Source organism: Paramormyrops kingsleyae, chromosome 5 (genome assembly GCF_048594095.1).
Source record: "Paramormyrops kingsleyae isolate MSU_618 chromosome 5, PKINGS_0.4, whole genome shotgun sequence".
NCBI lineage: Eukaryota > Metazoa > Chordata > Actinopteri > Osteoglossiformes > Mormyridae > Paramormyrops > Paramormyrops kingsleyae.
The window spans coordinates 15,614,610-15,641,789 of record NC_132801.1 but is presented as its reverse complement, the minus strand read 5'-3'; the positions used below and the strand labels follow the sequence as shown (position 1 = coordinate 15,641,789).

General features: G+C 43.5%; 2 protein-coding genes across 3 annotated transcripts in view; both read left to right on the top strand.

Moving 5' to 3' along the window:
- Nucleotides 1-3,336: 3,336 nt before the first annotated feature.
- On the top strand, nt 3,337-23,571 carry sap30bp (SAP30 binding protein). 2 transcript variants are annotated; one of them, XM_023836840.2, is made up of 12 exons: nt 3,337-3,480; nt 4,661-4,776; nt 6,302-6,349; nt 11,354-11,396; nt 16,973-17,080; nt 17,403-17,491; nt 20,684-20,775; nt 20,860-20,920; nt 21,368-21,419; nt 21,515-21,573; nt 22,089-22,173; nt 22,566-23,571. In XM_023836840.2, exons 1-12 carry the CDS (start codon nt 3,387-3,389, stop codon nt 22,742-22,744), a joined length of 1,026 nt encoding a protein of 341 aa, XP_023692608.1. In that variant the 5' UTR covers nt 3,337-3,386; the 3' UTR covers nt 22,745-23,571. The 2 variants fall into 2 exon arrangements, with proteins under 2 accessions (XP_023692608.1, XP_023692609.1); XM_023836841.2 differs by lacking the exon at nt 16,973-17,080.
- Nucleotides 23,572-26,763: 3,192 nt separating this feature from the next.
- The window catches only part of itgb4 (integrin, beta 4), a 30,359-nt gene continuing 29,942 nt past the window's right edge, over nt 26,764-27,180 (top strand). Inside the window, exon 1 of the mRNA XM_072712231.1 lies at nt 26,764-26,937. The gene's annotated coding sequence lies outside the window, so the exon portion shown is untranslated. The remainder of the gene's footprint in view (nt 26,938-27,180) is intronic.

The following is a 27,180-nucleotide window of genomic DNA, read 5'->3' as shown; positions in this document are numbered from 1 at the left end:
CATGCCTTGTGGTGATTTTATGCTTAAGATGACAACATGTGATAAAAAGCTTTTGTTGCTCAAAAGGTCAAAGAGACAGTGAATAAAATATCAGCAAACTGTGTCCACAATGTGTGTAACAAGCATATTAAGTACCAGTCTGAACTTCGTGACATATTAAGAATGTTAACATGTAAAGATGTGCATCTCTGTGCCAAAAACATCAAAAAACATACCTTGCACATATAAAGCCATCCTGTCCACCCCAGTGATGCTGCCTCACACATGTGCACCACAAATCCTTTATAAGACAGACGATTTATTAGATTTTCAATAAACTCCGCTGGACACCAAGCTGCAATGGCTGTGAGCTTAGAGGCATATCTAAAGGCTGACTCCCTTCTACGGGACAGAACAATGAAGTGCATGAGCACATGGCAGCATGAGGCTGCACCTCACAATACAGGCCTCACTGTTGACTGTGATAATATTGCTGTTAAACATTAACCCAGGAACCTCTCGCCTACTGAGCAATACAAACAAATGTCAGAGCCGAAGCAGAGTGAGAGCTTACGGGACAATTCACTGACGTTTCAGGAGATTCGTGGTGTAAAGCAAAAAGTCTGGCTGCCAGACTCAGGAAGGGAGGTAACAGTCTCCGGTGAGCTCATTCCAGCACAAAGGCGAGGGCTTCCACCTTCTTTGGCTACACGCACAGCAGCTGTCCGGCACGGCCGACATGGTGGTGGTGCAGAGGTGAGCGTCTGAGCGTGAGCTAGCACCAGAGATCTGTGCAAACATAGCCTGGCTGTAGAAGGCTCTGTAAGACACTTTAAAAATGACCCGCTGTAATGTAAACATTCAGACAATGAAATGTGATGAAAGAGAGGGGGGCTTGCATAATTAAGAGGCTCCACTTCCTGTTTAGCGTCTGCTGACTGAACATTGCTCTGCGTTTTCATGCTAGAGAAAAGAGAGCCCTGGGTCTCATTTAATGCAACTTGGACATTCAGAAGTGATGGTCCACTGGCAGCAGGAGAAAATAAACCAAAGACCAAATAACTGAAACACTGAATAAGAAGATGAGTTGTAGAAGTGCTCATTCTTACTGAAAGGCAGCATTTGGGGCAGAATAAGAGGAAACCACATGAGAACACTGAAAACTGCATTTAATTCAGCTTAAGAGGCTGGGTGTGGCTCAGTGGGCTAAGCCTCTGTGCCTGTGATTAGAAGGTTACTGGTTTGAGCCCAGCCTCAGCACATCTACAGGTCCTTGGGCCCCAGCTCCCTGGGTGCTGCTGTGGGCAGCTGCCCGTCACAGTCAGCTTGCTCTCACCTCCAGAGAGCAAGTTGATGGCGGTGTAAGGAGAATTTATCCACAGAGATTAATTATTATTATTTTGCAAGTCTGGCCTGCCATGAGCATGTAATGGATGATTTGCCCAAAATTTTCATGAAGACTAAAAAGATTAAAAGTTTTACTTTGTTCAACAGCTCCATTTGGCAATTATTCCTTTGTCTTTGTCCCTGTCAAACTCTAGTACACCTAAGTTGCCGGACGATGCTGGAACAGCACAGGACTGGGCGGAATGGGCGTGGCAGCGTCTGCAGATGGAGCCCTGGGCACTAGGTGGTGCTGTGGTTATTGCGGCATTCCTGGCGGCGTTATTGGCCCTACTGATCTTCGCCCTGCTCTATGGCTGCTGCTGCTCCCCCCGCCCTGTCAAAGGGGTCCGGGACAGGGGCACGGTGCTCTAGAAGCCAGCCGAACCTGTGACTGACTCGAGCCGCCGACTGCTCAATACGAGGTCAATGTTGTGGGCGATCAAGGGAAAAAGTCCCGATTCTACAGCAGCGGGAACACAAAGGCTGAAAGGGAAGCAATGCTGCATCTCAGATGAAAAGAGAAACTCCCACTCTGCAGTAGGTGGCTGCTGAAGTATAAATGTACATACAAATGCTCTCTTTCTGATTTTTACCACACTAAATTGTCTTGTAGACCTACTTAAATGCCCATATGAATTAATAAACAGACATATTAAATACATGTGCTACATAATTTAATAGGTAATGTTTTATAGAGAGACAATGATGGAATGCTTCCAGAATCAGCCCCTTCCAAATACAGCCATTAAAAGCCTAGTGTTATTCTGCACAGTCCCTGTGTTTGTGTGTTTCTGCTTCCTGGGGTTTTCGCCCCGACCACTGAGTAACGAGGAGCAGTACAGAGTGACGTGTTCAGGGGACCATTGCTGCAGTTACAGTGGCCTTTTGTGCCTCAGTCGGGGACCTTTAGAGCAATCAGCTGTTCCTGTCGGATCCATGCTTGGTACTTTGGTTGAATAAAGGTCCCTTATAGTAACGCTAAGAAAACTCTTATGTAACTCAATTAATGTATTTGCTAGATTATCTTATTTATCATCATGAGAGCACTTCAGCCAGCTTCAACTTATTGTAGATATCCGTGTATCCATCTCCGTCCGTTCATCCATCCATCCATCCTCCAGCTGTTTGACTGGGACAGTGTAGCAGTGGGGCCTTGAGCGTATCGCAGGCAGCACATGTTTGCCACAATCCAAAAATATATCTAATTTCTGTTGTGACTTGACAAGAAGATGGTGTGTGTGTATGTGTGTGTGTATACGTACATACATATATATATATATATATGTATGTATATATATATATGTATGTATATATACACACACACTAGTCATTTAGGGACAGAACCAATGCAGAATACTTTTTGTCTTGCCTGTAAACCATACCATACACATATTTGCCAATAAATTTTACATTTATAATGCTTAACATCCACCCATTCAATCCCTCAGTCAAGTGAACATCCTGACATCAAAGTCAATAACAATAATACAATTCTCAATGGAATTACTAAAATGTCTTGTGGTCCCAAGCTAAATGAACAATATTGAATCTCCTGGTCAGTCTTTCAATAAACTACAGTTATAAAAAACTACTTTCTTGCATAACCACATCAATAGAACCTAAACTAAAAACCGAGTTTTCGCGCTTCTGTCCTTTACACACGTGAAAGTGTCAGCCAAAGACCTCAGACTACGCAGGGGGCCGAAAGAACTGCTTTCACACCAGCTTCTTCACACCTTCATTATGAAACTTTACCGGATCATCTCGTGAGAAATGATCTGGAAGCATCAATAGTAACTTTTACCGCCCTCAAATTAAAACAAACTTAGAAATACCACTCTTTAAATTAACAAAGACTTTAAATTGGAGAGTACCTACTATAATTTTCCTCGTCTCACTAATTCAAAGCTACATACCGCCACCTACAGTAAGCGCTCTTGTATCGCCCCTTACGTCATAGTCAGGATCCCAGACATGCGCACAAAGCGCCGTGACGAGTTTCCTGTGCGACTCTAGCAGCAATGGCGAGCGGAAAGAAAAATACGTTACTGTCTTCTTTGGCAGCTTATGGGGACGATTCGGAGCAAGATTCAGACCCAGAGACCGAGGAAGCAGGTAGCTGACTGGGATCTATTCAGTGACATCTGATTTTGATATTCATTTATAATTTGAGCGAATGGTTTCAAAAATCGGAACTTTTCTTTGCACCAGGTATGAAGGTATAAAGTAACTTTACCATATAGTTTACAGTATAACTTATCTAACATTCCGGTGAACTAGCTTGAAAAGGTAAAAGAAAGAAGCAATAATAAGTCATATAGAAAGTCAAAAGGTGAAAGCATTGTATTCAAATGCTACTGTTTTAAAACATGATGTATAGGTATTTAACTTTAGGAAGCAGTTTTGTATGTCACGCATTTACACCGCAGTCCGACTAATATTGGTGTAGAAAAACGTGTGGTTCAAAATTTGGCAGTAATTATACTTTCTTTTTGTGAGTAAAGCAGCTTGATAAAATCCTGAGCATTTTTATGGGTCAGAGCCAGGCAACACACTGTAATCAGTGCATGCTCCTTACCAGAGCCAGGTACCGACTGTCTTTTGCCCAAACGATACCATTTTATAGGTAGTGATATACTTTAAAAAGATAGCCAGTAGCGGGCGACCTGCAGCTCTCCAAACTTGGTTCCTCCAAGTCTGAATATTGTGCTTTGGTCACTTTCCCTACATTGATGGAGCCGAGTAACTAACCTGTGAATGAATGCGAATGTATTTTACCGAATGGGGCTGATTTCACATCTGAACGCTTGTGTTCCTTTGTGGCAGATTAAATTTTGTCAATAATGTAACAGTAATTTAAATTTGAGTTGTTGAAGCAAAACTTTTGAAGTTCATAATATGGAATGTTTTGCAGAAATTTAATGAGCATAGACTTATAACAGTTTTAGCCTGAACTACTGTTTTGGTGCTAAAGATTGACGTTTTTGGAAAACAAAATTCAGTTACTCTTCAAAATATTCGCAATAGTCTATTGTGAAATTAAGACCTTTAATCAGAATGTGTCTAGCATGATACTGCTGTAGCCCGAACAACTTACTGAATCTAAGATCAGATCCAGAAGCCAGCAGTAGTTTACTCCTGGATTTTAATTGCGCAATTTATGTTACAAGTATGTTTTTTTTTTTTCCTTTCACCGTTTCAAGTGATCACATCTGGTTCTTCTGCTTCTCCAGTGTGCTGCTGACTGCTGAGCCCGTCCTTGCTGTTCTAATCTGAATGCGCTCTGCCTTTTTAGAGGGCCTTGGAGGTCTGGTGTCTGCCAGCTATGGGGAGGGCGACGTGGGCCATATGGAAGATGGAGATGACAAGGGCTCTGGTGACGAAGACAGTGGAGACAGCTCCAGGGATTCGGTCAGTCCACACGTTTCCTGTTAACAGCTATTATAAACAAGGATATTATTGAGCTCTGTCTGAGAACCTTAGCACTGTCAGTGTTTTTAAAGACTGGGCAAAGGCAGCTCGTGAAGTCAAACACCCCCTTACAGCTCTAAATGCTCAAGATGCTCATTAGTCATTTTCCCGGCCCTGGTTCAGTCTGCAATTTCCATCCCCAGTCAAAAGACATTTTGAGACAAATTCAATTAGACTGCCATTCACTTGCTTCAATAATTCTGCTTTGCTAAAGCCTGAAGCAGAAAAATATAATAGCAGGATTACTAGCATATGTCTTTAATTGCTACAATCTATTACCATTAATTATAATAATTCCAGGGCAGAATTCTTTATTAGTTATATTAGATTTACTAGTCTGTATTACAGAATTAAGTGTCTGCTCACAGTGCCTTAGTGTTATAGCTGGGGCAAGTCTGTGTTTGTGAACTGAAGGAATGTGGCTTTTTTAAGGAATTTTCTGTTCATTGTCATATTACATGTTTGTGTTTAGCTGAGTTTCTTTATTATCAGACATGTTGCACATCTCTTGTAAGAAGGTGCTGTGGAGTCCTGTTCTGAGTTGTATGTGACTAGAGGGCAACTCTCAAGTGCTTTTTTTTTTTAAATATGAAAAACACCCTGTTTTGATCATGTCTTGCGTTTTATCCTTTTAATTGTTTAGCTTACACTTTTATCCAAATATGTACTAGTGCATCAGGTAATGCATAACAAGCATACAGATGTTAAGAAGCTAATTAGCTACAAGTGCTACTAGGAAAAGAGCTATCGGAACACTGCTTAAAAACATTGCATTTGGAAAGCATTATGAAATGCAATTGAGATCCTCCCAGCCTGACAGTAAATATTAACCCCAGTACCTTTCTTCAGCACTTTAATTTGACAAATTAGGCATTTAGGTGCACATCTATAAATTGATTGTGTTCCCTCCTTCGACTCAAAATAGAAGTGATTCTGTAAAACTCATTATGTTCATCAAATGTAACATCACCTGTGTCCTTTTCTCTCACTGGTTCCTCTAACTCTTTAAGTACTTAGAATATTGGTCATTTTAATAATGTGCGGCCTTGCACTGCATTGCAGGTGGTATGTTTTTTTTTTTTTGCAGCATAGCTGGAAAATCATTTTAGCTTTTTGGATAACTGTTAAGGATCTGGGAGGAGCTGTAGTTTTAAGAATTTAAACTTGCAGCCTTTTAGTAGTCACTGCATTTGGGAAGGAACAGTTTATAGCAGTGTTTCCTAATCCAGTCCTCGGGGACCCACAGTCAGTCCATGTTTTTGCTCCCTTTGAGCTCCTTGCCTGTCTGTATTTTTGCTCCCGCTGAAGAGGGAGCAAAAAAGTGGATGGTCTTGGGGTCCCCATGGAACAAATTCGGGAAACAAAGGCATACAGTATTTTTGATTCATACTTCAAGGGAGCACTACCTCTCTCTCCCCCTGTTCGTGGTTCTCATTTTTAACCCTTTGCATTCTTGTCTTTGTAGGAAGGGGACGAGTCAGACCTTGAGGGGGGAGACGCAGATGATTTGAAGGTATTTGGAAACCCACTGGTTGGTGGCCCTGGTAACATGGTCTGAAGTCGGAGCGGGGCTGGTGGGGCGACACAGGCTTTGCCCTCATGGGGGCAGCCTGTAAAAAATGAAAGCTGATGCAGAAAATGTCCACTAGAGGGAGGCACAGCTTTAGGCTTTGACGTCCCCCTGGTTCTCTCTTCATCCACTTATTTTCCGCTGGGCGTCAGCTAATCTGAGACTATAATGAATTGTTAGCTGTGTGTTTTTTGCTACAAGGCACTTGTATAACTGAGGAAAGGGTACAAATTAAATACTGGAGAAGTGTTTTGGAGATAATTGTATGTTCTTTGAACCTTGTCTTGAATATGGTCACGGAGTGTATTTGTTAGAGTTCTGTTTTTGAGTTTATAGTACTTCTGTTTTCCATCCACCTCTATAAGGCAGTAAGAGAGCCTTGAAGGCAGTCATAAACTGCAAGGTGACACTTGGCCGTAGACAAGGTTCAGATCGCAAGGCTTATAATGTGTAATTTACACTTCATACTGTGCTCCATCATCTTTAAAAAAAAATATATATATATCATAAATTGCTGGTCTTGCACTTCTAAATTTTACCATTGTGCTACAGGAACATAATATCCGTAAGAACGGTTTGATAGATGTCGTGTTGCCCTGGGTGTTGGCGGTGGTGAACTTTATAAGCCGTAACTGGGCAGCTGCTGTTGGGTCAGGTAGCAGGCCCTTTTGCGATGCCGGAGTATTTGTGGCCATGCCATTGTAGTATTTATACCGCTGTCAGTCTTTGTATACTAGTATGTCTTGGTTAATTGAATTAATGCTTTGTCCAGTCAGTTGTATCTTCATATGCAGAAAGATGGAGTTTTCCTGTCGGTCTGGAATAGCATTGTGCTAAAGTTTCTAGATGTGGGCTCTGATATTTCAGTAAGGTACTTAAGCATGAGATACTGCAGTGGAAATGCTGAATTCCTTCTGTGAAATGACTGAGTGGAATCAGATTTAAGCCTGGTAAGGTAAATATAGAGCTCCTCCAGGCGCTGCGTCATGTACGAGGATGCGTCCTTTGGTGATGACGTCAATCACTCAATTATTATTTTCAGTACCTTGGAGATTTAAGCATGCTTAGGTTTGGTGTCTGTGAAGTAAGCGACTGCTGGTTTTGAAAGCTTTGCCTTGCAGCTGTGCAGGGTCATGGATGGGCATGAATCTCAGCCCTATTGTGTAGTTAGATACACTGGACCTTTGTTCTGAACATCTCTGTACATAATGATGGCCTCATCTTTTTCTGCTGATTTCAGAAGCGAGGACCCTTTGAATAGAATGCTGTTTGGAGATCGAAGATCTGTTTGTGGCTGGGTCACGGTTATTTTACCTTGTTACGGCAATTGATTACCCTCCTAATACCCGCAGTTGCCACTATTGATAAACCCAATATAACCATATTAGAACTGATTTGCAGAGCCTTTTCAGTCTTAGTTTAAAGGGGCCTAATCACTGCTTGTTGGTTTTGGCTGCTGTTTCGTTCTACTCTCCTTTCCATGTGGCAAACGTTCACCCCCCAATCCGCCATTATGTAGGCCAGTGTGTAGTGTGTGTGTACATAGTGTGTAGTGTGTGTGTACATTTACACACAGATGTATGAGTGTAGTACATCCATGGGTCTTGGATTATGGATAAATTCTAACCGAATACATCGCTGACTGCTATATCAGAGGTGGGTTTTGCAGCCCTTTGGTTGTTGTGTAATTACATGCAAATAACAAATGTTTGTCAGCATAAAACTCTGCCTTGTTATGGAATTTAATTTTTTTTTAAGATGCATGAGATCACTGAAACTGAATACAAGGGAAGATGTAATACCCAGGGAATTGAGGTCTGATTCAGACTGCTTGTCCTGAAAAGCTGTTCCGTTTGATATCTTTGGCTTGTCTGTATGATGGTGACTGGTGGTCAGGGTAGGGGGGCCGGATGGGGTGTCGTGTCCTCATGTCACATGTCACCGAGGCTGACGTATTTGGGCTGGTCATAGATATGACCATCCTTTGGTCTGTTTAGGGCTTTTCAGGGTGGGGTAGGAGAAGGGGGGCGGGTTTGTATGAGGAGGGCAGGTGGTTAGGATTTGAAAGGGAGCTTTTCAGGATCCACGTTTCTGTTTGTACAGGCATTACTGCTGTTGCCTTGTTGCACAAATTTGGGTTTGTCTGAGACTCTTCAGATCTCAGCTCATCTATACTGGTCTGGAACGGCAACTAGTCATGCCTGATTAAAGTAAAGGATCAAGTCTGTCAAGCCCATGCAAAATCGTTCTTGACTGAAAATGATTGGAATAGGTGAATTGTAGTCGCTTCTGTTCCTGGTTAACATTGTCACCACGGTTAGAAGGGACGTTGATGTCCCTATGATATGTAAGATCGTCGTCGGATCCCGCATGAGTACTTGTGCAATGCAGTGAATCCCAAGCCTGATAGTGACTGTCAGTACATGTCGGAGTCCCAAATCCTAGCATTGCAGAAGAGGCTCATGATTTATACTAAGTTTATTAAGGAAAGTTCAAAGAAACCTCAAGCTAATACCCTGCGAAGCGAGTTTGAATGAAACCTGCAAAGGCGTACATAGCATGATGGGACTTAAGGGCCGCACCAGTCCCGAGGTACCACCCCCACATACTGCTAAATAACACAATGTCATATATGGGTTAAATGCAGAGGACACATTTCACCGGCGCACACTGTGCGCTGTGGTGTGTCAACAATGACAATCACTTTCACCTTCACAGGGTAGTTACACTGTGGCACATTGTAAACCATCTTCTGGAAAGGATCTCTTGCACAGTGTTTTTCTGAACGCGGTGTGTAAAAGCCCAGCCACTGTTTTCATATGCTGAAGTAAAGTTTTTAAAGATTTATATTTATAGTGGAGAAAATAAACCATGTGGATTGAGAAATGAATGTGAGCATCTGTCTGTTCTCCGACAGGCTGCGGTTTCCTGCTTATGGTCGGGGAAATAATAAGAGCGTAGGGGCACTTTATCTGGCAAGGAAACGGCGGCTAGTGCGCAGGCCTGGGGGTGTTTGTGGCTTTCTGTGCTGGTGCACGGTGATGATGCAGTCAGTGACACTGATTTCACACGGTGCCTTTATTTCAATGCACTGGCAAGTGAAGGTGTTTAACCGGCAAACTGCTGTATGCTGCTGAGTCTTAATCAATTAGCCTGTTACCTTTGTAGCTGTTTCAAAATGGTTCTGCTTTTACATTTCCCTGAAGGCTGCTTAAGGTAAAACATAAATCTGCTTCGAAAAAGAGCGACGTCGTGTAGGTGAGTCTCTGTATCCCTCCACAGCGGATGGTATCTTCAGATATTCCCGTTCGTCTGATGTCGTATCCCCACTCATGGCTGCTGAAAGCTGGGTCTTTCTTTCCTTTAATACTCCTGCCTTGTACATTCATGCGGGACGTCATTGTTCATAGCTTAAGGCGCAGCTTTTACATCTGAACCTGAGTCGCCGGTTGTATATGTGATACTTTAACTATTGCTAATGCACTTTCAGCTGCACATATATAATATGCCCCCAAGGAGAACAGCCAAGCCATGCTTCAAACAAAGGCAGAAGCACCAGAGAAGAGATTAATTTCTTCCCTCGCTTCACCAAGCAAAAGCTGGACGTAGATGATTTCAGGGAAGATATATTTTGCTGTGATCTTCCAAGCAGAAAGCAGCCCCTTTTGTTTTCCTGATTTACAGTGCCCCTCCCAAAATCGCTCTGCCTGACCACCCACCACCTCAGCCCCGCCACCTCCCCCTCCCCGTAACCTCACGTGGTACGATCCCGTTGCTTTCCTCTGTTTACTGTGTTTAGATGTGCCTGCATGGTTGCTTGGCAACCAGGTGGCAGCACTGCAGGCTGTTTTGAGGGGTGTGTATTGAGGGGGGAGAGTGGTGTGGGTGAATTGAAGTGCTGTTCTGCTCCACTGACCCAGCCTCTCCCTCCCACTCGCTCCCTCCCCCTGCCCTCCAGCTCAGTGCAAGTAATGATCCTGGTGCCTTAAGTTCACAGCCTCCTAGCACTTTAATGCTATGGGAAACAGCAACCTCCGCTTACAATGCTATGACATTCGGACAGAATACAATTTAATTCTAATCTCTGGCAGAGAATGGGGGTTTTATTTGGTTTGTTTTTAATCACTTTGAAGAACTGCAGTCATTTTAATGCTGACTTCACTGGGACAAATTTGTCCCATCTCTTTCATCATTTGTCCTCTCTAACCTCAGTGACAGTTTGTAAACATAAGGTGCTTTCTGTCATAAAGTATCGTGAGAAATGAGCCAATCTGTATGTTAAAGGGGTGCAGTATTGGGTCTGGGTGCCCTGCATGAGTGTGGCTTTCGCATAGTGTTACTGCCTGTGCTTGTTAATGAGCTCACTTTATAACATTCATAAACGCGTTTGTGCTTCGGGCAGCACGGAGGCTCAGTGTGTGGAGTTTGCATGTTTCCCGTGTCATGCAGGTTCCTCCTGCAATTTAAATGGATTGTTAATAGGTGTCTCTGAGTTGCCCGTAGCGTGTGTCTGTGTCTGTGTGTGTGTGGAGCTCCTGATGGCCAGCTGGCATCTGCCTGCTGTCAGAGTCTATAATTCCAGTCCTAAAAGGCTCATTTTAAGAAAATTCATTTATTTTTTTGATACTTATAATTAAAGTTATATATACAAAGAGTGAGAGTGTGTACGTGTAATGGACTGGCGTCCCATACAGAGTCTACTCCAGGGTTGTACCTTGTGTTGCTGGGTTATGTTCCTCTACCCTCTGTGACCCTGACCAGGGTAAGTAGTTAGGGGATGGATGGATGGATATCTACATGAACCTCCATCATCTCTACTAACCCATTAACTCTGCAGCTGCTGAACATCTGGAGGATCTACCGGCAGGGATCCCATAGCGTCTTCATTGGGTGTTGTCTCTATGTTACCGTCCATTGAAGTGCTCTCTCCCGTAATCTGTCTTTCAGGAGATTTCGGAGGGTGAGAAGCGGGATCCCAATGAGCTGGTTGGTAAGTACACCGGAAAGGCTGCGTGAGGATGCTGTTCTTGTGCAAAAGAATCAATAGGAATTCCTGCCAGGTGACGATTCCTTCACAAGGTCCCATGGATTATCCATATTCATGCCATTTTTGTAAGTCTTTAAAATGGTGCCCAGTATTATAATAGCACGTGCTTTAGTATTTAGTCACTATTTTGTGGTAGCCTTACCATATGAATTACATTTAATTGGCTTTCGAGGGTTTGAGTGGTTTCAAAGATCTGACCCTCTTTGGGAGTTGCACAATCACACTGGGATCTTTTGGCCTGTGGGCAGATCTTTGAATGGGGAGGAGTTTAAGAAGCCCTGATACTGGCACTAACAGCCTGCCCGTGTCGGCTGTGAATCACGGTGTTGGCGCACGCAGGCGGGAGCGGCGGCTGGAAGCTCCCTCTGCCGCTCCTGCTTCAATAGGATGGAGATCCAGAGCCGCCTGGGAGACGGCAGCGTTTTCTGGCCCACAGAATCTAAAGAAAGCGTAGCTGTGATATGCTCACCTGCAGGGTCCGTGGCGGCTTAAGCCAGCAAGCTGGCGCTGAGTGAGATGTCAGCGGATTTCGCTTTATAGAAATACAGGATCAGCCAAGGGAAGTGCACTCATTTGCACTAAATGCCTTTTAATGTTGGATGATAACCGATTTGTTGCTACTATGTAGCCGGTCATGAATTTAAAGTTAAACACCATATATGTGCCAGAAAAGACCAAAGTGTATCAAACTTGGGGATTCGAGTTAATGGGCCTGCAGACATTTTAGAGTAGCATGAGAAATGACTCTTTGACGGACAGATTTGAACTGCTGCAATAGAACCCAAAGTCCACGGAGATCTGAAAGATTCAGAGGCGCATGAATCCGGGTTTGAATATAGATCTGTCTGCTATTACTCCTCTGACGTCAGTCTACAAACTGCTGTCTCGAATGTTCGAAAACAGGGTCACTGTCTAAGCGGCCTGAGCCTCCGTCTCAAACGGGCCCCCCGTTACCATGGTAGCGTGCCAAGGATCCTTAGGAACCCGATTGCTGTGCAGATGGAGCTTCTTCAGAGCATGTCTTTGGTCACATGCTCCTTGTTTTATTTTATCTTTCATTTTTTTAAATTATGCTTTAGTACCAGAATTAACTGATTTTATTTGCTGCTAATGCTGAATTGTTTATTTTACCAAGACTGGGACCTTTTTTTATAACCAGTATACTGGGACCAGGGACTTCCTTTTCTGCGCATAAATGTCCCAAAAAGTTTTTTTTGATTTTTGTTTAGCATGAGTAAGTCATTTGTGCTGGTCATGGCAGAGTCACTGGAAGTGCGTTTGTTTGATGTCCGGTGTTACCTGAATTTAATTTGTGAGGCCTTCTACCTATAACGAACACAAAGGGCCCTTTGTTTGGCACATTGTTGACCAAAGCCGGTGTACTGCCAGACAGCATCATCCGTCCTGTCACATGACCGGTGTGTCTTGGGCAATAGTCCCCATATCTTAATATCATAATTCCCAGTGATAAGGCTCTGTCAAGGCGTGTCTCCACCAGCGTCCCTGCGGCGGTGTGGATGGGGTGCTTGTACTTTGACGGACTCCTGATGAATGACTCAGTGTTGGGAGCACCCAGGAAATGAGTCGGACAGCAGTGGGAGGGGGAGTAGTGTGCTGTGGGTGGAAATTTCAGGTCCAGAAAGTAAAAAATCCAGACCAGGATTTTGTTTAAACCAACCAATTGAGTATAAAGAGTCACTGTCACAGAGTACTCAGCTGGTTGGTTGAAACAAAATCATGGTCTGGATTTTTACTTTCTGGACCTGAAATTTCCACCTCTGGCAAATACAGCCACAGCACGTGGCACACCACTCACACTGGTGGATGTTTGTTTCGTTATTAAAACTATGTTGCTGTCGTCAAATGTGTCACGATGCAGGTCCTGTTTGGAAATCGACCATAAAATTTTCCTGAACGCTTGCAGTGGAGACTGGTTTCTGTGGATGTGCACAGACATTCATGCACTGGAGGAATGGAATTTCTGGTTAATTGCGTGCACCAATCAGAAAGGCAGAATGAAATGTTGGAATCCTCTCCTAAAGGTCTTTGGAGAGACTCTTGAACATGTGCTTTGTTCTCAGCACACAAAGACCATGCTGATTTGGGCGATTCTTGGCCTTTTCATTGGTGTTCCTGTGTCCTGGTGTAACTGGTGCCTACGGCCAGGCTCTTGAACTTTGTATGTGTGTGTTTACGGTGCCACTGTGGAAATGAGCCTGGAAAGTGACCCATCCTTCCTGGTCTCGCCTCAGGCCGGACAGGATGCTGTCTGGCAGTTTAGACATATGTGAAAGCAATCTTTATTGCATTGTTCAACTGCATGATTGGACTTCTGTTTATATTGTGGGTTTACACCAACCAGGCTTGAAGCTGCACTGTTTTATTTCCATTATGCTAGTCCCTACTGTGTGTTTTGTGATTGTTGTAGCCAAAACGCTTGATTTTGCAGTGACTTTTCTCAAAAATTTGTATAAATTGGTGGGAAGTTTTTAAACCATTACAAGTAAAGGAATAAATTACTTTTTGTTATTTTTCTCTATCACTTTTATAATGAATAACATTCAGTGCTTTATTTCTTTTCTGAATTCAAGAACATGTATATAATTTAGCTCAATTCAGCATTAGCTGCAAATAAAATCTGTCAAATACAATAACAGAAAAATGTATAGTTTTCATTTTCAAAGTGCCAGTTTTATGCAGACTTTTGTGCTCTTTACAATGCCTCAACATAATAAAAAGTTTGCCCCCACTTTTGTGCAAAACATTCGGTTATTGTTTTGCACAATCTTTAGAGGCAATTTTTGTTGGTAAGTGAGATGTTTGCTGCCTAGCAAAAACCACACACGAACGCACAATGCGACGGCTTCACAGGACGCGTCACGGTCCAAATGCAAGCAGTTTTATTGATTTGGCCATCTCTTGCGTAAAAGCTAGTAAATATGAAAAATTGCAAGCTCTTTCATATATTTCTAACTTGAGTTTGCATTAATTTATGTGATTGCCGAATCACAAAATCCTTGAAGGGGTTATTTTATAAGATTAACACTCTGCATTATCAGGAATTTTTAAACGAGTCCCTGAAAAAATGTCACATGCTATTTTAGACGGTAGCTAAAGCATGCAGCTAAAATGCTTTGGCCAAAATACATACAGCACCCTGTCGTGGCTGTATGTATTTTGGCCAAAGCATTTTAGCTGCATGACCCAGTCTTTCTAGAAGGTGCCGCTCAGGTCTGTACAGCGCCTGCTGAGGATACTTTGCTAGTGTCCCAGCTTCTCCGAGCAGTGTTCTCATCGAGGTCCTCTGCTGCCTTTAGCATGCTTACCATGCGTCGCAGCGAGCTCCCTCCGCCGCAGCCGCATGCCGTGATGCATTCATCACATCGGCCGAGAACTGATTGCTACAGGGTTGGCTTGGCAGGAGCGAGGATTCAGCTCCCCAAACAAGGATTACGAAAATCTTATTTATGTTCTGTACAGTACACAATGCCCTGCGGCTTAGTTTGAAAAGCTTAAAAAAATGGATGGATACTGGATTTCAAAGATAAGTGGACAGGGTGTTGCCCTGTAACCATGATCTCAGAGTCCAAGGGGGGGTTTCATACTGGGGGCTTTGGGGGGCCACTGGTGTTAGTGGCAGTGACGTGGGGAGGCTGTAGCTAGGAGACTCCACTCTGTTACCCGGCCCACCTGCTTCTTTCTCTCAGAACGTGCTCTTCTCTTCTGTCGTCTGGCGTGCCCGATCAGGTTTAGAAAAATAAAAAAAAGGATGAGTATTCTGCAGCCCGAGGGCAAACATTATTCTGTCTCCTGGTGTGAAGCTCACCAGGGCATGTCTGTGGCTGTTCTGCAGGCTCTCATCCCAGGCGTTTCTCCAGTAGAGGGTGGGGTCTGGGCTGGGCCTGATGGGTCTGTGTTCTCTTCCCTCAGAGGTATGGGGTCCTCCTGGCGCCGTTTACCTTGGCCTCTGAAGAAATTCTTAACTGTCGGAGTGGGGTAGAGGTGGTCATGTGGTCTTGTCCAGACATGTGAGATCTGAGAAGGTTGTAATGTGAACTTGGACAGACTTTAAGCGTGAACTTCACATTTTTGCACAAATTTTAACTGAGTAAAGGCTGGCATATGTTTACCAATCTTCTGTGCTCAACTTTCAACCACAGAGTGCCAATAAAATCTGACATTTATGTAACAATTGCTAAGTCCTTGACTTTTAAAGCAGAATATTCTTGTTTGCTTGTGTTAAATGATAAGATGCCACAAGAGAATGTTATAGGTAAGAGAATGGATAGTGTGTGTTCTGTAGGGCGGTAATAAATAGCTATCGTAACATTTTTGTAAAGCTCATCATTATTAGGAATAGAATTTAATGAGCAATACAAGTAAACGCAGACCAGCCTTGGTACTTGATTATTATGCTGGGGGGTTTAGCAGTGTTTGAGCTGGAATGCCTTGGGACTATTCTGGATTGTGAGGCCACACTGAAGGGAGTATATCCACAAGGAAGGTCAGAGGTGAGGGACAGCAGGGTTCAGACAAACAAGAGGAAGAAATGTAGGAGGCCCCATTTAAAAACCATCTATCAACAAAACCAAGAAACTCCTCAACTGACACACAACAGGGAATTTATGTATTGCGTGGTCACTTTCTAGGGTGCATGCAAACCCACTTAGCGGACTGTGTTAAAGCCCTCGAAGATGATCAGTGCAGTTGGGATCAGCTGGGCCTCGTGGTTTTTCAGCGGTGGATTTTTTGCAGATAAACAGCAGTGCTGGACTCCAGCAGCATCCTCTGGTTCATAATGATGCAGAGTGTTGCCAGAATTTGCCGTGCAGCATAATCAGTTCTGCCACTTGGCCCCATGCACAGTGTCCAGCAGACATGTTAGGGGTGGAGTCTTTGTGGAGTGATGTATCACATTGGGAGGAGGACCGACACCTATTATTCTATCTCACTGCCTATAGGGACCATCAGCCATTCATTTAGCAGGATGAGGAATCCAGTCGCGTAACCCATCAGGCGCAATGTGAGCCGGTTCCGTTTTCTGTTTGTTGCGCCCATAACCCGTTAATGTGGCAGTTGGGGTTGAACCTGGCAACCTACTGTACAACATTGGATGATACTCAGGAAATACTCTGAAATACTGTTACATAATGCCGTTATGTCTAGCAGAAGTGACACAGCCTCAGTAATATGATCAGATATTTAAATCTTTTGCATTACTTAATGAATGATGGCAATTCTCCATTACTTGGGCTGGATAGTAATTTACTGTTTGAGGTTCTCTATGAAATGAGTGCATTTTAGCTGTAACAATGTGCATAGGACTTCTCTGAGAAGATGTAGAAGGTGCAGTAAGTATTTTTATAATGGGTCAATCTGGCCTTGTTGAATAAATGTTGGATTTGCCCAGCATCAGCGTACCCAGATCCTGGTGAACTCCTGTGTTGAGGAGAGGAGCGTATGAGGAAGTCAGAATTTCTTGGCCTCCAGTCAGGAATATTATGGAACTCTCCCCATAGAACTCCTCCCAAAACAAGCCCCAACAGTCTGCAGTGCTGAGGTGGGGGCGGCTTCATACCAAGGCTTATTTTTTAAGTGTCAGGCATCCATGGATTTATATCAACCAGGTACCATTTTCTCAGGGAGTTGTCCCTTCAGTGCAGCTCCTTTTTCCGGTACATCACATTCATCCTTTTCAGTGACGCATTACTTCCACTTAAGTGTAATAGTTAATATTGACATGATACACTCGATACTTGACAGCCTGTTTTATGTGATCAGCCCTTTAACACAAAAGTAACTGCCCGTTGTGTGTAGGAATATTAATATTAATGGTTATTAAAAATACAATATATTTATGAAGTATGACTCCCAGCACTTGCTGTTTGTCTGTCCATATCGTGTTGTATATTTTGAATGCTTTATTAATCCAGTGTGCTTGTCCGGCAGCTCAGTTTTCGGAGAAGGTGAGGAACATGTCACCCGACGAGATCCGGATTCCCCCCGAGCCTCCGGGACGCTGCTCCAGCCACTTGCAGGTGAGGGGCGTGAACCTTCCTCTGCTCGCCACTCCGGAGCACCTGTCTTTGACGATAACGAGCCCTTTGACTGTAAGGTCAGGCGATCAGCGTATGAGATAAAGCACCGCAAACCGCAAAAAAAAGAGAAACCTCTGAAGTTTATGACTGGCTATTTCCAGCTGACTCACTCCTATTGTTTGTTTTGTTTTTCTGAGATTCTCAGCGGCTGCCAGTCTGTCGCTTGGTACCCAATGCCAGCTTTATCCTTATCTGCCCCGAGCTCCTTCACTCCGCCCCATTTCAGTCACAGTCCATCAGCGGTCTAGGCCGCTCTTGAAGTGTGTCTCTGGGCCTTGGTGTGAGTGTGAGGATCCTTGTAGCCAGCCGTACCCAGAGTGGGGGCAGTAGGGTGGGGGCAAGGCTAATAAACCTTGGTTTCCAAGTAGCCAAACACTTTCTTCAACACTGACAGCAGCGATTGGCCAGAACAGACAGACAACCCTTTAGGGAATGTAGACTGCCTGAAACCATAAGGGAAGAAATCCTCCTTTCATGTTCTTAATTTAAAAGAAATTAAGAAACTCAGTCGGTCATCTGTAATGCAGCTCCTTGCGTCTGACGGCCCCCAGTGCCCCCATGTGGGAGGGGCTTAGTGGTGGTGCCTGGTCTCCTGTCTCCATGCTTCCTGCTAAGTTCCCCGGGAGGCCAGAAACGGTCGAGCCTGAAAGTGCTAGAAAGGCTCTGTGAATCGCTTCCGTTACTGGGACACGTGGGGCTGGTGGTCACTATCCCTATAACGCCTTTGGCCCGGTTAATAATGTGACCTTTTTCATCTTTTAATCTGTCAACGACATTTTCTGCAGCAGTTATTGTTAATTTAAACCATAAACCCTGATGGTTTACTCTCTGGAATAGAATGATCACTGATGTCGTACTTACAAGTTTGGAAGTACTGGGTGTTTCAAGCCCATATTGGTTCCCCTTTGTACACCATGTGACATGATCAATCAGCAAATCACGATGCTCTCATCACTTGTATATTGTATCCACCAGTCATTTATTTGCGCTTGATTACTTAATTAGCAAGGAAACCCCTTAAGTGGTTTAATAGTAAGATATTAATTAACCAGTCTAAGAGCCGGTGTTGTCTTCTGCAGTAATTACAACCATGTGGTAAATGGAAGGCTTTGCCTTGGAGCTGCCAGCTCTGGGCATCGTTGTAATGCAAACGGCAGCATTTTTTTGAGAGCGAAAGTTAAATTCACAGACAGCTTGCTGACAGCAAGCCATGGCAGTAGCTCTGTGGGTGCCATGCTGGGGAGCGCTGGTCGCTGCAGAGGAGAGGAGTTTTTAGGGAGGGTGGTGTTGGCTCTGCAGGGCATTGTGGGATAAGAGACCCGCCTCTCTGTTCCATGCGTCGGCCTCCTAGTGACTAATATCCTGCCGGGCAGATTTCACAGGAAGGGCTGCAGTGTTTCCAGCTAAACATTTGTTTTGTTGTCACAGTACAGACTGGATAGTATGCCAAACTAGACAATTTTTATGTGTGTGTTTTTTTCTTCTATGCCATTTCTCACGCACAGGTTATTCAAATGTTCCTTTTGTGGTGCACTGACTCCCAGTATAGAGGTCCTCTAACCTATCTGATCAAAGCTGGAGTGAAGCAAATGGGAACGATTGGCCTCAGGCCAGTCCCTGCATCTCCAGGCTTGCTGTGAAATATTGCCCTTGCTTATCAGAAAATGCCTGCCCTCAGATCCCTCTCCCGCTGGCGTGATCTGCTTTGGCTAGGATCGGCCTGCTGTGAAACAGGGTTTCTGATCTGTATCCTGCACTGAACAGCCAGACCCCCTGGGAGCAGACTGGCGTTGCCCAAGCTGGATGTGCAGATATTGTGCATCTGTGTTGCTTAATGGATGACTGTTTTATTGAGAAGCTGTATGTTTGTATGAGAAGGGGATTGTTTTATTCTTTACACGTTCAATCCTAAAAGTGTGCCAGAGCACCTCTGTCTATCTCTCTCTCGGTCCCACAAAGAACCCCAATTTTCTAAAAATCTGTGAATGCAATCAAAAAAACTAAAAATGCCAAAATGCTTGTATTTTGTTTGATTACTTACGCTTAAGGTTAGTGCTGGGTAGTGGTTAAGGTTGTCGTTTGCCTTGTTTCCACCAATGTGGTGCTGTTGCTGGGCTTTTCCCAAATCTGGCACCAATTCCATGCGTTTCCACCACAAAAAAATGGCCCTGGGCCAGAAAAATTGGCTCCAATGTGGCACCACAGAAAAGCTGGGCTCAGAATTAGGCACCGTAATAATAGCGAAAGTGGAACGGCCTATCGCAACCAAACCTTCTGCATACCTGGAAAATTCAATCCTTAACCAATATAGTGAAATAACTTGCCACCTTATTAGCGGAATAATGTAACATCTGTTTTTTTTATGCTGTGAAAAACGAAAGCTCGATCTGCTGGCCAGATTTAATAATAAACTAAAATATGTTGCAAGTCGAATAAATAAAATATTGTGGCGTGTGAGTGGCAAAGAGATCATGAGGCGTACTGCAAAGTTCAGTTTTTAGCATTGGTGTGCTGTCCTTAAAAGGACATCGGTAAAACGGCAAGGGAGAATAGACTAACACACACAGACGAGGAAGCCTTTACGGGGACAAAATGTCATATAATAGCTTAAAATTGTATGGATTGTAATTGCTGAAAATAAGATTTTTTGTAAAATATTAACTTGCACTAAAACACTCAATATTATAATTCACATAAATGATGCAACGTTACATCGTTTTTGTATTCTTTGAAAACAAAAGATCGATCTGCTGGCCAAATTTGAATAATAAAGTATAAATATGTCGCACGTTGAACAAATAAGTTTTGTTTTTAGCAGGTTCTTTTATTGTGTAATCTGTAAAAGAACAGCAGTAAGACAGCAAGTGAAAATAAACGGACTCGCACAAAGACTGGGAGCTTTTGAGGAGACAGAAGTGGGTACAGGTAATAGAGACGGGGCGCCTCGTTTCGGCAAAATAAATCCAAATAAGAAATACAGATTAACCTGTACTTTACTTGGGCAGGTTCTCAAAAGGCACCAAGCAAGAACCGGCACCCGCACCAACTCCATGTTGGTGGAAACGACAATTATATGAATATGTGGACTGTGTGTGTGTGTGTGTGTGTTTAAATGTGATTTCATCTTGATAGGAGAAGATTCAGAAGCTGTACGAACGCAAGCTGCATGGCGACTTTGACACAAACCGCCACATCCAGAACAAGAAGGAGTTCCGTAACCCCAGGTACGTCCTGCGGCCCCCGACAGGGAACTTCTGCACCAAGCGGGGGAGAGACAAGTGTGTTTGACCTCTGTGTCCTTTTTGCAGTATTTATGAGAAACTCATTCAGTTCTGTGGCATCGACGAGCTCGGCACGAATTACCCCAAGGTACGGCTCATTCACTCCTGTGCTGTGTGAGATGCCTCTGGAAGAAAGTAGATCAGAGGCTGGAAAATTTCACACTTTTTTTTTTCTTATTATTTCATACTTACTTGTGAATGGTTGTATTTAAATGCTTGATTAAAAAGTTTAACAAATTGCTTTTGTATACAGATCTTACATACCAGTCTTCTGTGATGGGTGTTAAGTTGTTACCATTTATCTGTGTATCGCTCAGCATTAAGTTGTAGTTGTAATGATTGTTGTTGGAAAGTGACATTTTGTAACTGGTAGGGTGATATCCATTACAGGTATTTTATTCTGTAGCCACCTCCGCTGAATTTTGTACCATATTTCTTACCGGTCTTATCTATACTTTACACTGTAATGCAGCTGAACAACATCCTTATCATGGGTCGATAGCTTTACCTTCATGCTTCTCTCCTTATTCTCCAGGACATGTTCGATCCACATGGCTGGTCTGAAGATTCTTATTATGAAGCTCTAGGTATTCATTTGAGTGCTGTTGTGTTGGTCCACCTTTTCTTTGGCATTTTGTCCACACTGTGTTAAACTGGTTTTTGTATCTGGTTGTCTGGACAGCCAAAGCTCAGAAAATAGAAATGGACAAACTGGAGAAGGCAAAGAAAGAGCGGACGAAGGTGAGCAGGCCTTACAAGGTTTTGAACCTTCTTGGTCGCTACCAAAAAATAAATTTGTCATCTGCATAATTGGTCAGTGTGCAATACATTACACATCTCAATGCTAATTTCCACCCAAACCCTCTATTGCTCAAGCTGTCCGAAGTTTCAGTTCAAGTCAGTCATCTCTAGATGGCTTGGCTGCACGCTTGATAAACATGCCATATTTATGACTTTAAAGTAGAGAATCCTGTTTGAACAAGCTTTCTTTGCCTGAGTAAAATGTATTGGAATGGATTGGCAAGTTTTAACAGATTAGTCCATTTCGTGTAGAGTCATCAAGCTTCTTATTGGGCAGAGGGATGTAGCACATGGAGAACGTTCTGTACAGAGGTGGAGTTCTCTGATGTTGTGGTTAGGAGACGCCTCTTGTCTAGCAGTCTTTGGTTCCGTCTAGTACAGCCGGCTAACCGCAACACACTGATAGCAGAATATATCTTTGACCCTTGCTGACTCATATGGTTTTCGCCTTACAGATTGAGTTTGTGACCGGCACCAAAAAGGGTACAACCACCAGTGCTGCTGCTCCTACCACCAACACCGCCAGCACCACGGCAACGGGTATGAACACCGGTCACCGGTGTCGGCCGGCAGAGCTGCATCCACACTGAGCACCAGATCATCTCGTTTCTGACCTTTGCATATCGACCTGTGTGTCGTAGTTACAGCTTTCCCAGTCAGGGTCACAGTGATCGAGTGCTTTGGGATGTGATCCTTTGTGCACAGGGCGTGAAATGGCATGCAGCCTGAATGCCAATCTGTGTAGAAGACATATGGTAGACATACATTTAAGAGGAAACCATAACTTCTGTTCGGGAAAAAACCTGTAAATGAGAAATAATTGCAGATTCCTTATGTAATTTTCAAAAAATAATGTAGCCCTCTGTCAGCTATCAGTAGTGTTTTCTGTTAATTTCATTAGTCCTGGTGTTGTGATGTCACCCCTGACTCAGACGCCCAGAAGAGGAAGAGCAAATGGGATTCTGCAGTTCCCGTCACTCTGGCCCAGCCGGCGCTACTCACCACCACGGCCACGCTGCCCGGCGTCGTCTCTGTCACTACCACAGCCAGCGGCACCAAGACCACTGTCATTTCCGCTGTTGGCACCATCCTGAAAAAGGCCAAGCAGTGAGAGCCCGGGTGACTCTTCCGCACGTGTCCCGCCCTTCAGGAGAGGTTCTTCTTGCCAGTCTCAGTAGTGTGGTCAGCCCAGTCCCTGCTGTTTTGACCTGCTCAGGATGGACAATACTCGGAGAGAACGTTTACCTGGGCATCCTATTCTTCCCCCTTCATCAACTTCTACCTTCAAATCTCATTGCCGCAGTCTCTGACATCCCTAAATCAAGCTTTAATAATTGCATGCCCATTGTATTCCAACCAACATCCGCTTTCTTACACTTTGTTGTATATTTACATTGAAGTGAAGCCAGCGGTATATATAAATGGGAGAGCAATAGTTTCCAGTTGAGGAAAATGGTTCTCTGTCAGGGTTACAGGTTGTTGACTGGAAAATGTATGGCTAGGCAATTAGAGCTACCTGCGTTCCTGTGGCTGCTTGGCAACTATACAGGTTGAGAGATTGAAGATGTCCCCCTGTACTTGTGCAACCATTGTAACATTTGTGGTTCCCCCCCCCCCCCCCCATTCAAAATTTGGCCACCATTGAGGCCCAAGTTCACCTCAGGTCTCTGGCTTATCTGCTTGTTCATCTCGCAAGTGAAAGGAGATGCATACCTGGGAAAGTTGGCTCTCTTCCTAAAGCTTACCTTTCAGTGTTCTAATGAGAGACTGCTCGTTAGGGGGGCAATTCACATCTAAGAAAATGACATTGTGTGTCGTCTGTCATTTTTATTGTTTTAATGCCTGTTCAAAGACTTTTTGGTAATATTTTTTACACAGGAATGTTAATGCTGATGTGTGTAGAGGAATAAAAGATGTCTGTACTTGTGTTACATTTAATTCCTGTTTTACCTGCTGTTTTCTAAATATTTTGATGTAAAAAATTTAAATGGGAATAACCAGATTGGTGCTACTCCTAACTGGATCTTATAAACCAGTGGTACTCAACCGTTTTTTGCCCCACGACCCAATTTTTACCATGCCAGCTCAGGTGCGACCCTATTTCAAGTATAGGTTTAAATTAACGCTATGATCAAGCACACAGTGCACTCTGCAATTTACGCCAATCAATGCCTGTCGCACAAATCTGATTGGATGGGCCAGTGAATTTTAAACTAAGCATCTGCAGTTTGCCGCCTTGGATTGGTTGAGGGTTCACTAGTTTTGTGCTAAGCAGTTCAGTTCCAAACCCGTTTATATAGGTTAATTCTAGGATTGCAGCTGGGAAATCTGATCGTGGACCAGCATAGGAGCTTGCTGATTTTAAAATCAACTCTGCCTCGCAACCCTTTCAGAACTTGCTGTGACATGGGTTGAGAATCGCTGTTACAAACATCTCAAACAAAAGGTATTTTAAGTGGAAGATCACTGGACATCAGGTGATACATGAAACAATGCTTAGCTGCAGCACTTGGTCTGTTCATTCCTTGAAAAAGGTGATTTCAAACGTAGTTCCAGTTTTGTAGCCAAATGTTCTGAAATAAAACAGCATAACCATGCAAAGGGCAGTGCATTCACTTAAACATCTCTTAGTTACATTGATAATATTACTAGTGTTATTTATGTTTTATAATTGGATGCATAAATAATTTACAGAATTATGGCTTGTATGGGTTATTAAACAATGTAAAAAGAAAGCTTGCAGCCTTGGCCTTTCCAGAAGTCTGAGGAACACATCTGTTATCCAGGTGCCTGCTTGATTTAGTCTTCGCATCTGGGTCCCGTACAACTCGGCTGATAAGAAATGCGCTGACTTCTGAAATGCCGCAGGGGTCAAAGGTGAGTGTATGCGCAGCCCAGATGCACAGTAGGAAGCTGAATCATTAAGGAGAGTGGGGGCGGGGGCAGGTCTACCTATTTCACAAGGGAATTCTGCAAGTACACCGATGGTAGACGTGTTGGAAGAGGGGAATGCACTGGGCGTGGTGAGCGCCTGCCTGGTGGTGGTGGCTGCTTGTTTTTAAGGGGTCCATGCCTGCGCAGCTGAAAGATTTTGATTTTAGTCATATACATTCTTCCACATCACAAAGCCCATCCTACTAGGCGCCAGGCAGAGTAATTAGAGAATGGATGATTGTATGTAAATGGATGTTGTGCAATTCATAGGAAGTTAATGTGGAGTTTCAGTCGTATGAAGAGGTATGTGGAGGTATGTACTTTTTCTCAGTCCGCTGGAGGACAGGTTTGGAAAACATCCGTGTTTCTTGCCAACTGGCTTTGGCATCCACCTGTCATCTGGATAGCATCTTTAAGAAGAATAATCAGGTGGACTTAGAATAAGTTCTTTAAGTGTATTATGCTGGTGGTGTTTGGGCTTTGACATTATAAGAGATCTTGTCCTCAGGCTTTCATGGTGGTGTAGAAATGCCTGGGTCTGACCCTGTTGTCTCGTTTCTGTATATGAGTTTTCACCCAGTTTTCAATGCCATTGCCAGAGGTGGAAAGTACAAATCCAGACCAAGGTTTTGTTTCAACCAACCCACTGAGTATAAAAAGTCACAGTCACGGAGTACTCAACTGCTCGGTTGAAACAAAACTTTGGTCTGGATTCGTACTTTCCACCTCTGGTCATTGCCATTGTTCCTGAGTGTGGCAGATCCCCTTTTGCGGGTCGCCTTTAAAGGCATGTACAGGTATGTGCAAATGTCCTTGTTGTTTGAATGTATACTTATAGACAGTATTTGAGCACGTGTGAATTCTCCCAATCTCCAACACTCATAAGTGTTGTGAAATGTGAGCCTAACCCCCCCCCCCCCCTCGTGCCACATTACGCAGAATGTCTCTCCTGCCCTGCTGGCACTGTTCCGCTGTGCTGGGGTGTGTTCTCAGGTCCGCAGGCTATGTAATTTAAGCTGTCGGAGACTCATGCATTTATGCCGTAAGCTCCTGCCCTGCCCCGGCCTCCGTGCTGAGCGGCATGACCTGGGTGTGAGTCACTGAGCACACCTGGCGTGCACGGGGAGCAGTGCACGGGGAGCTCACCCGTCTGATTGTGACACAAAATTCACCCAGGATCTATGTGTGTAATCGGGACTTTCATTTGCATTTTGATTGCTGACAACATACCAACATATATTATATTACAGAATTCACAGGGGCCTAAACAATGATTACGGCATTTAAACTTCATAGAAAGTTTTAGAATATAACCTTTAGAATGTACCCTTTATTTCCTTTGAAATAAGCTGTGACCAAATAGAAGAGCTCTGATAAACTGCAGATAGCAGGCACCATGTGATAAAGACATGGAATTAATGCTGAATGTTCCTCTGAACCTGTTGGCCTGTCATTGAGGCACTGAAATGACACACACAAATATGTTGGTGTCTTTCTCATAAAACTCCTATAAAAAGACATTCTTGGTGTGTATAGTGCTTGTCCAGTGTTGGGTATTGGTGGCCTCACACCTTCACGTTTGGAGTTTGAATCCTGGCATTGCTGCCTTGCACTCATAGCCTCCAGGACAGACTCTGGATCCCCACAACTCTGAATAGGATAAGCGGTTACAGAAGAATTGGTGTCTTTAAATTGCCCATAATCTATGTATGTGCCCTGTGCCTTTGGCCTCCCTGGACCAGGATAAATTGTTAGTTGATGGATAATGATTCTGCTCTTGAAAAATAGAAGCTGTATGTAGGTTTCTGAATGAATATCGTTAAGTTATTTTGCTTTATTTTAAGGATTTTGTTCGTTTTGGCAAAATTGCAAAAAAAAAAAAGAAACGTTGCAAAACTAGAAAGAGATCAAGGAATGAAATATATTCTTGCACAAACGACACTTTGAAACGAAGTGCTGCTACTTATGGATGCTAGTAGTAATATTTAAATATACAAATATTTTTAATTTATCTCCACGTGGATTTCGTTCCCTGCTTGCTTTCCTGTATCAATTTATAGAGGTGTTTTTCAATTCCCCGCAAAGGCAGCTGACAAAGGCTATTGAATGAATTCATTGGTCTAAAAACGTGACCGATTGTTATGGAAATTGTTAGGAGTCCGGTGCAGGGAGGCAGGAGTCCGTGAGGGAGCCGCGGAGTTTGGCTGAAAGCGAAGGAGCAGAGGAGCGACCCAGCAAAGTTCGCGGCAGCATTGCAGTCCCGTCGAGATGTGACTCGGATACACCGTTTGTGGTCAATTCATTTCCAGAAATTGGTTATGCACGTGAAGGATATAACAAATAACGTGACTTAAGCGTTTTGAAATTGAAGTAAGTATTTTGCATTATTAGATTTTGAGATCTGAGTTTAAATGAACCAAAGACACAAATAAAGAAATTATTTAAATATATCTCTTCTCGCAGTGATGCAATATGATGGAAACACCTGTTGCTTATTTTGCGTTTAGTGGCATATGCTACTATAACAGCTTTAAAATAGAAGAAAAAACACATTATTATAGTTTATACGTAGTTCTACAACTTTGTCGCTTCGATTAACTCAGACGTCATTCT

Excerpts from the sequence above, each read along its gene's own strand:
- sap30bp (XM_023836840.2), top strand. The coding sequence starts at position 3,387 with ATGGCGAGCGGAAAGAAAAATACGTTACTGTCTTCTTTGGCAGCTTAT. Across the intron at positions 3,481-4,660 it reads CCCAGAGACCGAGGAAGCAG|AGGGCCTTGGAGGTCTGGTG; the intron begins GTAGCTGACTGG and ends CTGCCTTTTTAG. Across the intron at positions 20,921-21,367 it reads TCGGCACGAATTACCCCAAG|GACATGTTCGATCCACATGG; the intron begins GTACGGCTCATT and ends CTTATTCTCCAG.